Raw genomic sequence first — 17,672 nt, forward strand, 5'->3', positions numbered from 1 at the left:
TAGTCCCATTCACGAACCTTCCCAGGATCCATTCGCTGATGCACCCATATTCCCTCTACTAAAAGGGAGCCCGGCCGACTAGAGACTTTTTACCCGACGGCTTCGCCTTGTCCTTGGCGATTCTGGCCGTAAGTCTGTTGAACACAGGCTTCGAGATTCCGTGAACTCCCTCGAAGTCGTCGTCCGTGATGAGGTGGGGACCTGGGGAAACAGGTATCGAAGTAGGCGTTTGGGACCCGAATGCAATGTCGCTCGAAGGGGTGTCAAAACCCAAGATGCTCTCGCCCGAATCCTTGTTCACAAAAGAAGGGACACCCATACTAGGGTTGCCTCCAACGGGGTTACGTTGAACGCCGGCGGGTACATGGACTGATGGGTCGTTCATAGCCATCGAAACCTTCTCAAAGTCAGGTAGTAGCGGTCTCGTTGAGGCAATAGTAGTGACTGCCGTTGGTTTGTCGGAAACCTTGTCCGAAGGTAGAATCAGCGACTGTTCAGCGTCTCCTTGGAGCCCGCCATCGTCAACGATGACCTGTCGACATCATGGTCAGCAGCTTTCTTCTCATTCTCCTCTCTCGCCGCTTTGCTGTTCAAGTAAAGATTCACCTTGCGACGGTCAATCCAGCCGGTCACTTCATACAAGAGATCTGCGCTTTTCTGAGTGTACGGGTTGGGGCTGTCGACGTTATAGTGCTCCCATGCCTTCCATGATTGGATCTGATCCATTACCCAGCCTCCATGATACCACACCTGAATGGCTCCCGACTGGCGGTCTCTGCGGTGGAGCACCTCCTTACGCTGATCAGAGTCGTATGCCATGTACTCGATAGCGTTATCCCAACCGGCTGTTTTTTCCCAGACGATGCTTTTGCGGTCAAGCATATCTTTGAGACCGACGGTATCCGGGTCATTCTGGTCGCATGCCTCCAGCATCTGCTCTTGGAGAAGCTTTTCTTCACTCTCACGCTCCTCGGTGGTCATAAAAAGCTGCGCATTCTCAGAAGCGAGAATGGAAAGGTCAGCAGTCGTGTAGGTAGGTAGGAACGGCTCGTAGAGGTCTCCTAGCGGTGCACTGCACGGGTCTGGTCTGAATGTTACAGCCCGGCCATCAGCGGGCACAGTCCATAGACCTGACTCAAGGATGCTTTTGCGAACGTGAATGGCCGACTTAAGACTGGAAAACGATATCTCGAAGCTTCCATCATCAAAATAGGCGAAGTGAGTGATGAATTTGGTGAAGTTGTATCCCAGGCCTGCGCTCTTGAGGATGGGCCGGAGATGCATGACTGGAAATCCAGTAACAGCAAGGCAGCGTGTGGAACCCCCGTCTATCGAAGCCTGCACACTCTCATTCAAAGGATATGAGTCTGTGGCTGGGAGACTGATACGTACCTTGGCAAAGATACCATTGTGGGCAATGAAGCCAAACTCACGAGATCGGGAGAATTCGTAGAACTTGAATGCATACTCGGCAGTGGTGAATTCAATGTAGGCATGGTTGTAGTTTAAGTCACCGGCGCCCATGGGAACGGCGTGGGCATTGAGGATTTGGCCACCCCGGACATGTTCCAGGACTCGCTGAATGTGGACTTCATCTGGAAGGCCAGTCATAATGACAATGCGAGAGGCTATATCTGGAATGCCAGAATCGTCAGTTAGTCGTTGGTCGTTCTGATTTCGCATATAGCGAATGCCGTACAGAAACATACCCGGGATCTGGGAGACTTGGCGGGCTCCCGGCGCCCCTTGATGATTGCGCAGCGCCCGCTCTCTCTGGAAAGGAGACTCCCATATGTCGTTGCAGTCCTCCTTCCACTCGAGAAGGTCAGCGTTGACGTCATGGGGATCTTGTGGTTCCGAATTTTTCGAGCCGATGAGTCTTGGCTGCTCCGGCAGCTGGCACGAAAGTTGTTGCAAAGGTTGCTGGGACTCCGACTTATTGCAATCGGAATCGTTGGACCTGGTGAATGAGGCTTCTGTAGCAGTCTGTGGCGGAAGATCCAGCAGACATCCTGCGTAATCCGAGAACTTGCTATGAGGAGGTGTACAATGTGTCATCGGAGGCGGCGGGATCTCATCAAATGATATGAGAAGCTCTTCTTGGATATCTTCTGTCGCACAATTGTCCAGCGGTGCGCTGCTAGGGGAAATGCCGATGCTTGCAAAGGTTTCAATGTGCTGGGGATTGTCAGCGACAAAAGCGCGGAGGAATGCTTCGTACGTCTTGTTGCGCTCTGCAGCATTTAGAAGGCCTATCTGAAGCCCCCGTAACCGGTTCGTGAGGGGCTCCTGGTTTTGTATAACTCTGTTATACTTTGCCTTGAACTCTTCCAGTTGTGTTTGTTTGTAACGGAGCTCCTCCTGCAACTCCTGCAAGAATTCTTGATCCAGCTTTTTACGTTCACTGATATCTGCCGCATACTGCTGAGATCGGCATCTGAAAAGTTCAGCTTCGGATAGCTGCGTCGTCAACTTCTCAATGGTAGCATCTCCCTTGGCGACTCTGTGCTTCAAATCCTCGTTGATGCTGTAAAGACGATCATTCTCGCGTTTGAGAGTCTCGTGGTCGTGCTCGGGCTGCGTGATGCGAGCCGGAAGGGATGCTATCATGTCGTCCGACGGGCAGCGGCTCTGGCGAGCATCGACGAAGGACAACGGGGAAGAGCTCGGTGGGGAAGTTTGGTCTCTGGTAAAGGACAATCTGGGGCCTACGTCAGTGATTGAGTTCGAATGAACGCAGGATCGCTGTGGTAAATCCAAGAGCTATGACTTACGAGCCGGTGGAAGTGGACTCTGCCGATGCACGATCTAGATTGCCTTCGCTGAGAGTCTGGGAATAAGAACCGAGATTAAGTGATTGGGCCCCCTTGACGGCATTGTCGGTTCCAGGTCGGTCAGAGTTTTGATTCATGGAATTAGTGATCTTCTCCGTGATGTTATCACTGGGAGGAATATCCCCGTAATCAGACGAATCAAAGTCGATGAGGTTGGGAGAATTCAAATGAGTGGCTGGACCAGCGAGCCTCGGCGGGCTGGGGTTACCGGTGACGCTTCTCTCGTCGTTGGTCCAGCCGTTGTCGGTGGACACATATACCGTGGATCCATCGTCATCTTGTTGTTGGCCGATGATGCGGCCGGGGAAGTAGGAGTCGAATCTATCGACCATGTTGAATTGTTTCTGCGCTGACTTGTTGGATGCTCGGTGAAGTGACGGCTGTATGTGCCACGTCGTTGACTAGAGGCTTTTAATGTTTTAAGGAACAGCGCTACAAAACGAAAGATATTAGTAACTCAAAAGCTGTAGTGTCGTGATGTCATGAGAACAATATATGAGAGAGAAGATTATGCAAAGACCACTCCTCGGTGCGTATCTGTGCCTCTAGTCACGACTTTCTCTGCCAATCTGAGAAGGGCTGTTTCATCGAGAACCGGGCGAGAAGATGTGAGAGGGGAAGGCTCGGTGTTTTTGAGAGGGTAGAAGGGGTAAGAGATTGAGGTATGCTGGTGATCTTCTTTTTGGCCCAGATGATCTGGCTGACCCTTCCAAAGAAGGTGCTAGGTGCTGGTGATAAAAGTTGGGGAAGGAGAGAGCAGGTTCATAGCAAGAGAGAAAGAGAGAGACAGAGCGAAGGTGAAATGGGAAGGAACTGCCCTGTGAACCCAAGGCGCAGCAGTGTTGGGATATTTGGCAACGGAAGATGACAAGGCTGTTGAGGGTTAAACTTGCCTACCTCAAGTCGCCGATTTTTGCTCCAGGTATTGATTCGATGAAAACCGGCAGGATCAGTTGCCACTTGCTGAGGTATATCTGTGTCAAACCAAGAGGCTTTGATGGACGAGCCTGATGTAGATTGATGCGCAGTTTAGGGCACAAAGGAAATACTGCTGATTTTAGGCACTGGAACCATCCAACGACTGAAAATCGTACTTTCCTTGAATTCCTTTTCTAGTTGCCGCGTATATGAGTCTTCAAGTCACTGACGGTCGTGTGTGGTGTGGGAAGTTGTGGGAGACGTTGATGCTGGGTTATTGGTTCTAGACGTGAGGGTAAGCCGCTGTTGGCAATAGAGGTGACGAAGTTCAGACGCCCCTTGGCGTTCTTTGCCCACTGACCTTGGCATTGAAGAGATACGGGAGATGAAGCCAACTGGAATCATGTCATGCTAAGCGCCGCCTAGGAATTTGAATTACGCGGCGAGAATGAAGGAAAAGAAAACGAAGGTAGAAGTGGGAGGCACTTCTGTACCTGGCTATGGGATGATTGGGATGCCTCAATATCCAGTGGTGAAAGATGGAAATGGAGGGAAAGAAGTGGAAGTTGATGGTGGCGGAGAATTTATATAAGGGAATGGAAAGTGAGGTATGAGGGATATAGAAGAGAAAGAACCTAGGCCATTGAGCGATTTCATTCAAATAGTTTCAAAGGGAACAGCCCACCTGCAAGACTGGGATCTCATCTTGAGAGGGCGGGTGCAAGAAAGTGAGTATAGTATGAAGTTATCAGACTTGTCCAGATGGAGTAGAGTGGTGACAACCTTGACAAAGGCCATGCCTTGTGATAGAGCAGGATACAACCCTATAAAATGAGAGACGAAACATCCGAGAAGCAAACGAGAAGGACTGCCAGAAACAACAAAACTATGGAATCGGAAACAGGTGAATAAAGGACACTGGAAATCAGGTTTTAGTAGCTTTTGTTCATGCAGCGGAGAAATATTAGTACTGATAAAATAACATCAAAAATTGAATATACTCATCAGAAAACGCACACTACTATTCGTCTTCCTTATTGCATTCTCCCTTCTTCTTCATGGATCCCAATAGTCGGCATAATACGCCAACTTGGTGAACTGAAAGACATAGAAAGCCAGCGGGGAGAAAAAATGGAGACAATACTGAAGAATGTGAGCCAGTCCAGAGGTGATCTATAAAATCTCTCATGAGAAACTAGGAAAAATGAACCACCTGGCTTTTACAAGAGCAACAAACGCTATATAACCGAACGGATAAGTCATGCGCTTCGCAGGTTGGAGCTCCTCGTTTGTGCGGATGATGTGTATCGCGAATGCCGCAAACCGGCAAGTCGGAAGTCGCCCAGATCGTCAGCTGGCTAGGATGATACGTTGTGGTTCTTCTATACAGCGATCCGTGTTGACGGCGGTTCGAATCTGCCTCTGGGCAATTGAGCTTGATCCTAAGGATCAATTTTGCATTTTTGCAAGCATGTAGTCTCACCGAAGTAGTCGTCTGCAATCTTCGACACTCGATGTGTGATTGAAGTCAGTGCCCACGGAGCGAGGACAACGGGACAGCGGGCCATGGTGGACGATGAGAGATGGACCCGATCTCCTCGACAAAAATACAGTGTTGAACCACAATACGAAGGTATGGTAAATGAATGACATGGATAAGTCGTAGATCTGCTCTCCATTTTGAATGTGCCGACAAGCACACATGGAGAGGTTAAAGCTGCAAGTGGTCCGTTGATCCCTTACAATGCAGTTTTACGCCCGCTCCTGTTGCTCATGCACAGCATCACTTCCGATGACATTCCAATTGAGGAGGCAACTGGCCGTGCCCTTCTGGACTGGGTGGGTGTCTAAGTTAAGTGTTGAGGTCTCGATAAGAAGACGATAGCGGAGAACTTTTTATTCTGGTATCTGATGGAAAAATGTTGCTTTGGGGGGAAAAGGAATGTAGCAAAACAAAAAGTGGGTATATGTGCTTCCCATCTTGACGCCGCGCTTTCATAAAGTGACTAGTAAACAAAAGTCCTTGCAGCCAAAGCCCATCGCTCATGCATCTCACGCCTCAATGACGAGGTCCCGAACCATGTTGAGGAACCGCTCCCGGTACTCAATGGGGTTGGCGGTGATGCTCATGGGCCCGTGGCCGGCAAAGACATTATACGACTTGACAAGCCCCGTCATGGCCTTGGCGCGGAACTTGTGCTTGGCCCAGAAGAAGTCAAGCACAATCATGCGGTAGGTCCAATTGCCGTCTACGTCCGTCAGGCCGGTGCGCCACTCGTTCGCGTTGGACTGGATGGTCGGGACATCGCGCGGCTCGTCCATGACGTTGGGACCCGGGTAGCGGACCAGGAAGAGCGAGTAGTCGACGGCGTTATTATCGGCGAGAAGCTGGGTGTCAGCTCCGAGGAGGCCAAGAAGCTCCTCCTTCTGGGCCGCCGTCACCCGGATCTTGTCGTCAAACTCATCAATCAGCCTCTCCTTGACGCTCTCCGGGGCCAGGCGGCCGTTGGCGATGTCCCGCTCGGGGAAGAAGTAGTCGTTCGGCTTGAGGTCGTACGTCTCCCATTGCTTCTTCCTATGGTCCGTCTCCTCCTCCGCCTTGCCGTACAGCAGGTTCTCCATGATGATGTGGTGGGTGGGCGCCGTTCCCAAGATACCGCCAAGGGTGGCTATCGAGGTGTAAACCATGTCGGTGATACGTACGAGAAGGCTGTGTGGGTTCTTCTTCATGTGGGCGACGTAGGCGCCGAACAGATCGCGGGTAAAGAACTCGTGCTCGAAGCGGCGGGGCAGCGACTTAATAAGGAATTTGCCGTCGGCCGTGGTAAAAAAGGTCGAGCCGCTGTAGCCTAGGTCGCCAACGGGCTTGAGGTCGGATTCACGTCCCTTGCCCTTGGCGGTCTTCGGCGAGAGGTGGAACGAGTTTGTGTACTCGTGCTCGTCCAGCTGCCAGACATTATGGCGGAGCTCGAGGAAGTCTGCGGCGCGGTAGCGGGCGAGGGGGAGGTGGAAGACGGAGAGGAAGGTAGCGAGAAGGCGGAAGATGCGGTTTTGGAGGCTTGGCCTGTCCGGGTTGTTGGAGTCAGCTGAGATGGCTGCGAGAATCGAGGAAGATATCGAGGTGCTGCGGATTTGCATCTTGGCTGATGGCAGGCCGCGGGCCTGAAGGGTTGGATATTTATTGGATGATCGTGAGCGAAGACGGGATGGGGTAGTTGGTGGAAGTGAGTTTAGCTCCCCGATCTAATGTAGGTACCATGAAGGGATGGAGGGATGGATGGGAGCTCGAACAAAGCTTTGGCGGGGAGCTACCGACGTTGACGTCACACCCCATCCAAACAAAGTCCCTGTCTTCTCTAATTACATACACTAGAGCGCATGCGGCAGTGCCATCTCGGGCACTTTGCTCACTGTAGATCGCCGCATTCCTTTCGCTGCTGATGTCACTCTTCTCTTCTCAATTGAGAATTGCCGCACTGCAACCGCGCCTGCGCGCCTCAGGAGTTGTGTCGCCGTGGCTCGGTTGCCTTTCTCCATCACGAGGCCTTCACTGCTTCTCCTCGTGTCGCCGAACCGCCAAGATGCTTAAGCAGAAAACACCGTAACTGACACGGGCGCTTACAGATTGTCGCACCTTTTTGACTCGAGAGCGTTTATCAGCATATAGAAACCTTGCACAAGGACGATGGTTGAGATGATGAGGTTTTTTATTGTTCACTAGGATATGGATCTTCGACGAAGACAGGGACCGGGGGGATCTGAGAGTTGCAGATTGAGTTATTCCCAATGTCAGGGAAGAGACAACTTACCTGTCTGTGGGGATTCGCAGGTCTCAACCTTGCTTCGGAACAATGCTTCTCCGACCGGGCTATTTTCTCCGGATTAACCCAGAATCCCACCTGTCGACCCACCTCATAGATGTTGATAGATATTTAAAGAACCAAAAACTTCTACGACTATTGCACATGGACTTGACTCCAATTCCACACCTTCAAACACCTTCAGCCTTGCAGTCTGATGTTTCTCTTTGGTATTTAATTTCTTATGGTAAGTTGACGCTTGTTTTTTTCTAACCCTTATGTTCTATGATGAAATTTCCCTCGTATTCGCAGTTTCCACGCAAGCCGTCGCAAGAGCCTTTTGACGTGCGATGAGCGTATAATACTTCCTTGGATGTCTGAGAACATGGCGAACTTCCGTTCTTTCTTTCGCTTCTAGTTCTTTGACTCTCAGGTTGCTAACTCGTAACAGGTAATGTCAAACTGCGCCAGTAGATATAGAAGATAGCTTAGGGTTAGCCTTGCCCATCATTACGAAGGCCTTGTTAGAAGGAGAAATTCGCAAAATCATACAATGCAACTGATCATGCGTGAATCATGTGAAACTACTGTCGATGTGGTTCTCCAAGTTCCTCTACCTGCAAAGGCCCGCCTCGCCGTTTCCTCATGTACCTAATGCGTCTTTCCGTCAGCGATCGATGTAATCGCTCTTAGTGTTAGCTGTTCATGCGTATTGAGGAGGCAGAGCCATTCTTATGTGATTGCTCCAGCTCCAGACAAATACTATGGTACCAGGCCGAAATAAGATACCCCTGTTAGGTATCTTACTCTAACACTCACCACCCTACTTATTTCAGTAGCGGGCATTACAGTACTTAGCCTAGCCAGCTGGACTGTGTGGCGATATTACCTAACTGGGGTATTTTATTTCCCCCTGCCACCCTGTAGCATGAGGGTGAATCAGTTATAAACGTTTTTGTTCACTTTTCCAGTCAGTTTGGGGTGGTCGTTCTTCTGCAGCTTCCGGTCTGATGGCTCCACCAACCCGAACATGGGAGTCTGGAAGACATGTCAGCTCATAGACTATGGTTGTCAACAAGCCTCAGAGATACTCGTTCCATAAGCCAGCCGAGCCATGACTCACTAAAGATGGGACTTGGCGACCGGAAAGTTGGCCAGCGTGTAGGAGCAGATCATGGTAGTAAGGGGAGTGGACTACTGAGAACCGCAGAGCATATGCTGTAAACAAGTCAGTACACCTGCAAAGTATTTCTGAAGCCAAGACTGGAAGTCCATGAGCCATAATAGACAGGGGAGATGATCGTTAAGTCTTCCCTGGCGTAAGCGGCACTCTCGAGTGAAATTGGATGAGATACAGGTACAGTTTCTCCCTGCGAAAGGGATAATTACCGTTACATCCACTTGCTCAATAAGTTACTGAATCCGGTGTGAGTGGACTTTCTCCGCCTTATGCAGGCAATCATTGATTAGTTCTGGAGACCCTGGCACGTCTTCCTGGACCTCTCTTAGGGTTTGTTTTGTTTCTTTTGACACCTTATTCTTCCGACATGATACATAGTATGCCTAGAAAGCGCTATGTCCTTTTGTGAATAAATGATGTATTAGTCGGTGAGCTCCCTTAGCCTATGCAACCTCGATTTCACACTGCCCCGCATCAAATGCTAAGCTCACCCGCCAACAACTCTTCTGGTCTGCAAAACATCGCATATTATAACAACCTAATCCCATCAATCTAAGTTTGAATCACAGCCGCCGACTTAGAAATGATGGACTAATTACAAACTAAGGATCTCAGCGCCTTGTCGGCGCAGTTCCGCAGTGCGGTGGAACGCCGCACGCACGAATGGGGCTTCGTACAAGTTCGTAGTCGTGCGCACCGCTTACGCGGCCGACAATGACGAAGCACACTGGGCCGCCGTGTTGAGAAACCTGCAAGCCTACGCTACGCTGGACGAAGACGACGCCGAGATGGACCCTGATACTTTTGTGCTGCCCGTCATAGCTGACAGCACCGCACTGCGCGGCGCCGACTACACCTCCGTGCGCAAGGCCTTCAACGAGTGGGTTGATGATTTCATACGCCGCGAGAGGCCATTGGACGATGACGACGACTACGACGAAGAGTGGCCGTCCGACGTGCGCCGCGACGCCTGCATCGTCATTAACGAGCCTGCGCTGGCTTCCCTACTCAGAGCGCCAGACTTTGTCCCTGGCAAGATTCCGGATCTCGACCTGGAGCCGTGGGTTGTCATTGTCGATGCCAGGGACCCGGCGAGCGTGCCTTACGGCGGGGGCGGGCCGTACATGAGCTTCATGCAATCGCACGCGCGCGTTCTTGGTCAGCTGTTTGAGGACCTCAGCTCGCGATCTCTGGCCCAGGCTGAGTCCTATTCAAAAGCACGACGGTCAGATCCCGCTTTATGATGGTTCGTCGTGGGGCAAGCTTGTCGATCCTGCTGGTGAGGCGGAGGGACGGTCCATGGTTCCGCAGGGCACGCCACGAGGAGCAGACGACGCACGAGCAATGTTGGAGGAGATTGAGCAAGCTGTGGGCAGGGCGGACGGCTCAGCTCATTGAACCTCATCAAGAGGGATGTTGCCCCATTTTGATAGCTACGTCATCCGCCCTCTGACACGCAGGTATAATATGGGTCTCAGATGGTACGGTTGAGGGTGATGCATGATGATACACAAATGCCCTCACTAATTCTATAAGCATTGCGCTAGTAAATCTATAAAGATAACACGTACTCTGAACGACAGATGATCTATAGTCTCGAGTGTAAAGTGATCGTCTAGAGCTTGCTCCTCAAGTTCTTCCTCTCATCCTTCTTGAACAAAACCTTACTGTTCGGGTTCGGATCAAAAACTACGCTGTTCAGCGGGTTGTCCTCGCTAGCGCGCTTGAACATATCCTCGTAGACCTTGCCATCGTAGCGGCCCAGACTGCTGTCCAGTACCCAGTCGTCGAACTTCCAGGAGTCAACCAGACGCACGGCGTGGGGACGAATCTCTTCCAGAAGAGTCATGACCGCCTTTGTCCTCGCAAGCGTGATCTGACGAACTGTAACGGCCGCCGAGCTGTAAAACTCACTGGCCTCCTGCTCGAGTGTGTTCAAGGCATATAGCCTGAAGAGCTTATGCAGCAAGCCGACTGTGTCCTTGTCAAGCTGCTCGGTCGTGGCCTTGTCGTTGAGCGCTTCATAAAAGTTCTTGACGACCATGTACTGCGCGTGCGCCGTGCTGAGACGCCAGAAGTCGACAAGCAGACTGTTCCAGGACTGCTTGTCCTCATCCCTATGGCGGAGGGCCTCGAACGTCAGGAAAGAGACGCGCCAGGCAAAGGCAGCGACGAGGTCCTCGTCCGAGTCGAGAACGTCGAAGGCGGCGCCAATGTCGCGCCGACGGAGGAACTCGGAAAGAATACGGGTGGTGTCGTTGTTGCCGTGATTGCCTTTCAGGACAGAGCGAGCGGACTTGAGAAGATAGCGGGAGACTTGCTGGGTAAGCATGTAGTTGTCTCCCTCCCACGTAAGTGTAGGAAGATAGTCCGCATACCATGACCCGATACCGCTGAAGGAGGAGTAGCCGTGGCCACCGCAAGCACGACGGCAAATTTCTAGACCCTCACCTGCAACGGTTGAGCCATAGGCCTTGAGCGCACAGGAAGTGGCATGAAGGTCGGCGAGGAGGTCTGTGCCAGGGTTCAGCTCCTCAGGTCCAGGGTTGCGGTTCCCATCGCTAGTCTTGCCCGCCTGAGCGCTCATTCGTTTCTGGTTTTCGTTGTAAAGGCTGATCATGCCACGGCCGGTGAAGTGGAGGGCAAACGTTGCGGCAAGCAATGGCAGCAGGCGAATCTGCACCATGGTGTAGTTGAGGACCTGGTTTTCGCCCGGCTCGTTGGCCGGGGCATCGCGGTCCTGGAACTGGCGGCGGACGGCGCAGTAGCGGGTGGCAATGGTGACACCCTTGGCGAGCACAGAGCCTGATTGGAGAACAATGTTGGATCGGACCCAAGTAAGAGTGCCGTAGATCAGCGAGGGGTTCGCCGGTCTGCTGTATTTGCTCGTATTCGGGTCGACGGACGAGAAACGGGCAAGCATGTGGTTGTGCGGGACCTTGACATTATTCAAAAGCAGGAAACCATTATCCATGGTGTTGAAGCCAAACTTGGGGCCGATATCGCCGACGTGAACGTTCGGAAGAGGCTCGTGGGTTTTCATGTCGCGGATAGGGACAACGAAAGGGTGGGGACCAATGTTCTTGCCGTTGAGGACCAGCTGAGCCATCACAACAGCATGCGTTGCCGCCTTGCCCAAGGAACCGATCCACCACTTCGAGGCGGTTAGGTGCGGGGAGTGCAGAACGAAGGTCTTGTCGGAGGGGTCCCAGGTGGCCGTCGTCTCCAGGCCTCGCACGTTGGAGCCGTGGCCAAGCTCGGTCTGGGCATAGCATCCGATGATCTGGTAGTCCAGTGCCGGCTCTAGGAAGAGCTTATGTTGTTCCGGAGTGCCTTGCTCGCGCAACGTGACGAGAAACATGCCCGCGTGCATTCCGTAAGGTGTCGCCTCGGCGATAAGGTCATTGGCAACCATATATTCATCCTGCGACCATTTGTGCTCCTTGTTCAGCTGGAAGAGCCTTTTGCCCCTCGCCAGCGCTGCCTCGATTCGGGCTTCGCGGCCACGGAAGTAGTTTTGGGTTTTGTCGAAGACAGGATCGTTCTTGAGGATGTTCAATATCCTCTCGTTGCGTCGGAGACCCTCGTCTGTGAACATGAACGTCGCAAGTTGGTCGACATTGAGGTTGGACTTTGCTCTCTCCTGAGCGAGAAGCTCGGTCCCCTGAGGTCCCGATGGCTGGAGGGCTTTGACCCAGTCTGGAGTGGTCGGCATACTGGCTGAGTACGGTAGTCGAGGATGGGGTAAGTAGAATTGGATTGGGGAAGACTTCCTGGGGAACTGGAGGCCTTCTGAGGTTTTGTAGAATTGACTTCTTCGACTGCGCGGTGTCCAGATCAAACTTACGTTTCGTCTTCCGGCTCGGCGACCCGGCAATGATGCTTTGGTGGGGAATGCCTCGGCAATTACTACATCAAGTTAGGGGAAGCCCACTGCTTCACGCGTCAACTCCATCTAGCCTGCGTTGGGATATCCCTGCTTCACGATACGGCCCACCAAATCTTGCTGTGTCGGCGTCCCGAAGATCGGACACGGTCGGCGCCGATTTCGATTCCCGAGGTGAGAGAGATGCGCACGCGCATAGCCGAGGAACATCCGGACTGCAGTGCCTGGGGGCTGAGCGACTGTCATTCGGCCATGTTGCGCCACTGCGCTGGTAACTTTGGCACAGACATGCGCAGATAAGTCTGACCTGGACATGTTTTTGCCTGGTGTAGACATTGGCGGCCAGAAATCGCGCAATCTAGCTCCGATTTGCGGAACAGTCTTCCTTAGGAGTAGCATAGCCGCTTTGGCTGGAAAGCTAACCTGTTACAGAAGTTGAAGAACAGTTTAATTCTTAAGTCACCCAAAACGCAATATCACCATGGACACTTCTATGACATCGGTAAGCATTGGGCAGGTGTGGTGTGAAGTTTACACGTGTCACGAGATATAGGTCCCAACTGCCGTCTGGCAATTGCGGTTCCACTTTCGTTGTCACAGCACGCTCAACATCTCATAACCCCGATTGGTACCTAGCGATGTTAAAGGTGTATTTTTATGCAGTGAGCGTGCTTCAAGGGCACTCGGTTCAAGAAAAGTTTTTTCAGGGGTGCCTTTCCGTTAAGATGTTGCAGCATGTCGACTCAGCATATCCTTGTACTTGCCACTGAAGCTTGAGTCGTCATAAAACACAGGTATGATCTAAGTCATTGTGAGATGCTACTTCAAGAGCATGTGATTATGGGTCAGTCGAAATGAATGTAGCTTATGTAACCAGGGGTGTTAGTTTCGTGACGAAGGCTTGCGTAGAACAGATGCCGGCTGGCTAACACCGCTGGATATTTCATTTACCTGGGGAACAATATCAACAATTTAAATAAACTGGATGTCTTTTCAATATAATGCTACATACCAAGAAATTAAGAGATCATAACCCTACTTGGCCATTCCAGCCGCCCAAGGCTTGTGAGCACTACAGACCTCCAATAGTAGAACTATATCGGTGAACCTTTCGATTTTGACTGATGCCGGGCATTCTGCTACTAAAGTGATAATAATGGGCATTTATCGTATTTTAGAGAATCTGGTGGGGCAGGTCAACGAGGATAAGCCGGCATGTCCTAGATTCTGGGTCATTTAATTTTACATAGTTTTCGGTCGCTTGGAAATATCACTTGCTCCAGAATAGACTTGCTGACCTAATCTTTCAGTACTCGGCGAACCATATAAGCAACTCACCATTAAGAAAGGCACAGCTGTGCCCGTGCAGCTGACATAATGATTCCTTTCAAAAGTATGGCCATTGAACTACCTCTGTACTTCTCTTAACGTCTTGTTGGTGACTGATACACCGTAAAAGCAGCCGCATCACGGCGGCGAAATGTTGGGCACCTGGTTCACAGCCCCCTCACCATCCGTCTGTTCTTGGGTTGGCTCTATTGACATCAAGTCTTCATTATAATAGACGCTTCCTGACACCTATAAACATAGTAACGCACTACAGAATAACCACAAGAATACTTTTGAAGAACCGTATTGATATCTTCAACAAAAAAAGCTAAAGCATGTCTCTGACAAAGAAGAGTAGAAAAAGTCAGAATGGCGAGGCAGGCGAGCTGCTGTGGCCAGATTCTGGATAACTTGCCTGCAATTCTGAAAGCAACGAAACCTATATCTGGGGTGTTGAAGTGAAAGATATCGACTATATCAGAGTGATTTGACTTCTGGGGTTATGCCAGATATATATCCATAAGCGGCAGTTGGCCTATTGAGTCATCCTCATGTGGTAGATGAGTGTAGTATCGCCCAGGCGATTGAAGAGTGTCAACACGTCCCCAAGAAGAAATGGTACCGAAAACATGCCTAGACGCTGCTTAGGTCGCTTTCTATTGAGCTACATGATGCGACATGGCTTCGATGTAAACGATGCCTTGCTTATATTCTTTCCACTTCCTTATTGGCCGTCAAATCAATCGCAGAGTTCCGGACAGGATTTTAGCGTCAAAACCCTGTTTACATGTATTTTCAGCAGCAATGTCTCCAGTCTTCACCAAGATGTGTGGGGAGAATTAACATCCCCTATGTAAATTGAGGAGAGAAAGCACATGATATTTCGCCGATGATGAGCAACGGCTCTCTTTCTCTCTTTCGTATTGCTCACTCCGTTACCCAAGAAAGGAAAAACTAGTGCTTCACAATTCCGTCCAACGAGACACCCATTTACATGCACCTGCTTCCACACAATCCACTCGGCAGAAAAGCCTGGAAGTTAGCCAATGGGAAGTTTCTTTTGGTTTTGGTAGTCTTTTTTGGGCGGGGGTGGGGGAGAAATTGTGTAGCTTAAATGCTGCTGCACATCTAAGCCTAGACAAGATGCTGATTCGAGGAAAAACATGTTCCTTCTCAGCTGTTAGATGACTGGCCAAAAGGAGTTCCTTGCTGAAGGCGGGCTGGGTATATGTTGGGGGGGGGGGGGGGGGGCACATTTGACGGGGATTTTATGAGTTACAATACAGCAACAGACTGCAATTCGTGGAATCATCCAGAATACGAAGCCGGCCTCCAATGACCCCTATAGTTCGTTGCGTCTCAAAATGCTCGGACTTGCGTAATCAAAGCTGCTTTGTCGTCAGGTATTCCGCAATTTCTCTAGCGTATAGATTGATCTCTTGATGGAAAGACTCTTGCGAGTTAGTCGACTGTACGAAGTTCAATGCTTGAAAGGGATGTATAAAGACCTGGCCCAAGAACCATGTTTCTGGGTTTTCAACCGCTCGGCACACATAGAACTCCAACATTAGACACTCTCAGCAGACTTGAATCCCGTTCTGTTATTTTGACCACCATCTGATTCTCCAGACATGAGGATCACCTTAGCCTTGGCGACACTATTCGCCCTTGCCGCTGCGACCCCAACTCCCACTGTCGACAATGTCGCTGAGAAACCTCACCTTGTCAAGCGTGCATCTATCTCGGACAAAGCGACGCTGGGATATGCTACCTTGAACGGAGGGTAGTCTCATGGACAGCCGCTTCTCCGAACGATAAGCTGATAGAGTTGTAGAACCTCCGGAGGGTCAGGTGGAACCGTCACCACTGTCTCAACCCTTGCTCAGTTCACTGCCGCTGTCAACGAGAAGGACACTGCGGCCAGAATCGTGGTTGTTCAAGGTATTATCAAGGGCACTGCCAACGTTCGTGTTGGAAGCAATAAGTCTGTGATCGGACTTGCTGGAGGGGGTAAGCGGTGTGTCCCAATGATTTAGTATGTGTATTTTGACTCACAAGAACAAATAGGCTTCGAAGGTATTGGTTTGCATATTCGCCGCCAATCAAACGTGATCATTCGCAACATCAAGTCTTTCAAAGTACTGGCTTCTACTGGTGACGGTGTTAAAATCGAGGTATGGTACGGAACATGGGGAACAGACAGACTGCGCTCGAGGGACTGACCAATATCCTTTTTAAGGAGAGCACCAACATTTGGATTGATCATAGCGAGTTCAGTTCTGCACTTGTGGCTGATAAGGACTACTATGACGGCCAAGTGGATGCCTCGCACGGAGCCGACTACATTACCATTTCTTAGTACGTTGACTTCTAAACCGTTCAAGCAGAAAGCATTCATAATGACATCCTCCAGCACGTACTTTCATGACCACTGGAAGACTTCCTTGATTGGTCACAGCGAGAACAACGGCAACGAGGATAGTGGTCATCTTAGAATAACTTACGCCAACAACTACTGGGCTAACTTTGGCTCTCGCGGTCCATCCTTGCGATTCGGCACCGGTCACATCTACAACTCTTACTATCTGAAGTACGTGCTATACTTTAATCTTTTAACTGAACACAACAACTACTGATAATGTGTAGTGGCAACTCTGCTATCAATACTAGACAGAAAGCTCAGGTCCTTGTCCAAAGCAACGTTTTCAAGAATGTCACCGTCCCGATCACCTCCCAGGACTCTGATATCGTCGGTTATGCTGTCGCAATTGACAACGATTTAGGTGGTGCTTCCAACCTTGCTCCCGTTGGCACGTTGAACGCCAACTCTCCTCCTTACTCTTACACGCTCCTCGGCTCTTCCAAAATCCTCGCAACTGTGCCGGGACAGGCTGGGCAGAAACTTATCTTCTAACTATCCCTAGCACCAAAATGTCATAAACTGCTAAGTGTATATTGTGCAATTGATTAGTGATGAAGTAGAATGACCCTTGAAAATGAAGGAACAATAAACTATTCAGTATAAATTTGGGCTCAGAATACACGGTTATTATTCGACAGAGCTTGCGAGCTGCTATCTGGGTACTCGTTAACGGGCAAGACACAACTGATGGACAGCCAATAGAAATGGTTTCAAGTACTCGATATCACTTTTGTCGATGATTTTGATCATCAGACAAGTCAATGTTATGACGTACATGGTATGGTTTTTTATAGACTATTAAATGGCTTGTATACTGTGTGATGACAAAAGCGGATCCACAGTTGTCACTGCTACGACTGTACTTGTATATCGTCACGACATACTGTTTTGTCAAATCAGTTTCTCGCCGAAGCCGGAATAGTTAATTCCAAGCTACCAAGAATATCATTGGCTTTTACGATTATCTTCAGTTATATCTACTCTTATCATACGACGTTCTTCAACTGTACCTATCTACTCTGGTACTTGTGCATGGCAAGATGAGTTGTCTCTACGTTCAGTCATCAAGCTGTGAGGGACATGGCAGGACTTGACCTGAACAGTTATCTAAGCAGGTTGTTCCCAAGTACTGTATATGATCCTGTATCCAAACGATGCACCTCAGACCATTGCCTCGAACTCTTGACTTGTAATGTTTCATCAAAACAAAACCAAGACTCCTTCTCTAGCATGCATTGATTTCGGCTCCATGGACTCTGAGTCTACTCGCAATGGCTACATCCCATATGAAGGTAATGTGATA

The 17,672-nt window shown here is 50.2% G+C and overlaps 6 protein-coding genes across 6 annotated transcripts; 2 read left to right on the forward strand and 4 right to left on the reverse strand.

Annotated features, from left to right (window-relative positions):
• Positions 1-483: 483 nt before the first annotated feature.
• Positions 484-2,610, reverse strand: LY79DRAFT_510937 (uncharacterized protein; the record flags this gene model as incomplete). Its single annotated transcript, XM_060554210.1, has 3 exons — positions 484-1,260; positions 1,393-1,628; positions 1,710-2,610. The coding sequence occupies 3 exons, from the start codon at positions 2,608-2,610 to the stop codon at positions 484-486; spliced, it is 1,914 nt and encodes a 637-aa protein (XP_060416643.1).
• A 160-nt stretch (positions 2,611-2,770) lies between these two features.
• On the reverse strand, positions 2,771-3,166 carry LY79DRAFT_511042 (uncharacterized protein; the record flags this gene model as incomplete). Its single annotated transcript, XM_060554219.1, has 1 exon — positions 2,771-3,166. One exon carries the CDS (start codon positions 3,164-3,166, stop codon positions 2,771-2,773), a length of 396 nt encoding a protein of 131 aa, XP_060416644.1.
• A 2,292-nt stretch (positions 3,167-5,458) lies between these two features.
• Positions 5,459-7,016, reverse strand: LY79DRAFT_546943 (uncharacterized protein). The gene has a single exon (XM_060557278.1). It carries the CDS (start codon positions 6,888-6,890, stop codon positions 5,805-5,807), a length of 1,086 nt encoding a protein of 361 aa, XP_060416645.1. The 5' UTR covers positions 6,891-7,016; the 3' UTR covers positions 5,459-5,804.
• Positions 7,017-8,599: 1,583 nt separating this feature from the next.
• LY79DRAFT_577988 (uncharacterized protein) lies at positions 8,600-9,976 on the forward strand (the record flags this gene model as incomplete). The annotated part of the gene is made up of 2 exons (XM_060559925.1): positions 8,600-8,732; positions 9,420-9,976. 2 exons carry the CDS (start codon positions 8,600-8,602, stop codon positions 9,974-9,976), a joined length of 690 nt encoding a protein of 229 aa, XP_060416646.1.
• A 285-nt stretch (positions 9,977-10,261) lies between these two features.
• On the reverse strand, positions 10,262-13,753 carry LY79DRAFT_577989 (acyl-CoA oxidase; the record flags this gene model as incomplete). Its single annotated transcript, XM_060559926.1, has 3 exons — positions 10,262-10,284; positions 10,401-12,641; positions 13,699-13,753. The coding sequence occupies 3 exons, from the start codon at positions 13,751-13,753 to the stop codon at positions 10,262-10,264; spliced, it is 2,319 nt and encodes a 772-aa protein (XP_060416647.1).
• A 1,825-nt stretch (positions 13,754-15,578) lies between these two features.
• On the forward strand, positions 15,579-16,861 carry LY79DRAFT_588610 (pectate lyase; the record flags this gene model as incomplete). Its single annotated transcript, XM_060560938.1, has 6 exons — positions 15,579-15,730; positions 15,782-15,957; positions 16,015-16,121; positions 16,187-16,305; positions 16,361-16,537; positions 16,594-16,861. The coding sequence occupies 6 exons, from the start codon at positions 15,579-15,581 to the stop codon at positions 16,859-16,861; spliced, it is 999 nt and encodes a 332-aa protein (XP_060416648.1).
• Between the last annotated feature and the right edge of the window lie 811 nt (positions 16,862-17,672).

This window comes from Colletotrichum navitas (genome assembly GCF_030913465.1).
Source record: "Colletotrichum navitas strain CBS 125086 chromosome Unknown LY79scaffold_15, whole genome shotgun sequence".
Lineage (NCBI taxonomy): Eukaryota > Fungi > Ascomycota > Sordariomycetes > Glomerellales > Glomerellaceae > Colletotrichum > Colletotrichum navitas.

Excerpts from the sequence above, each read along its gene's own strand:
- LY79DRAFT_546943 (XM_060557278.1), bottom strand. The coding sequence starts at position 6,890 with ATGCAAATCCGCAGCACCTCGATATCTTCCTCGATTCTCGCAGCCATC.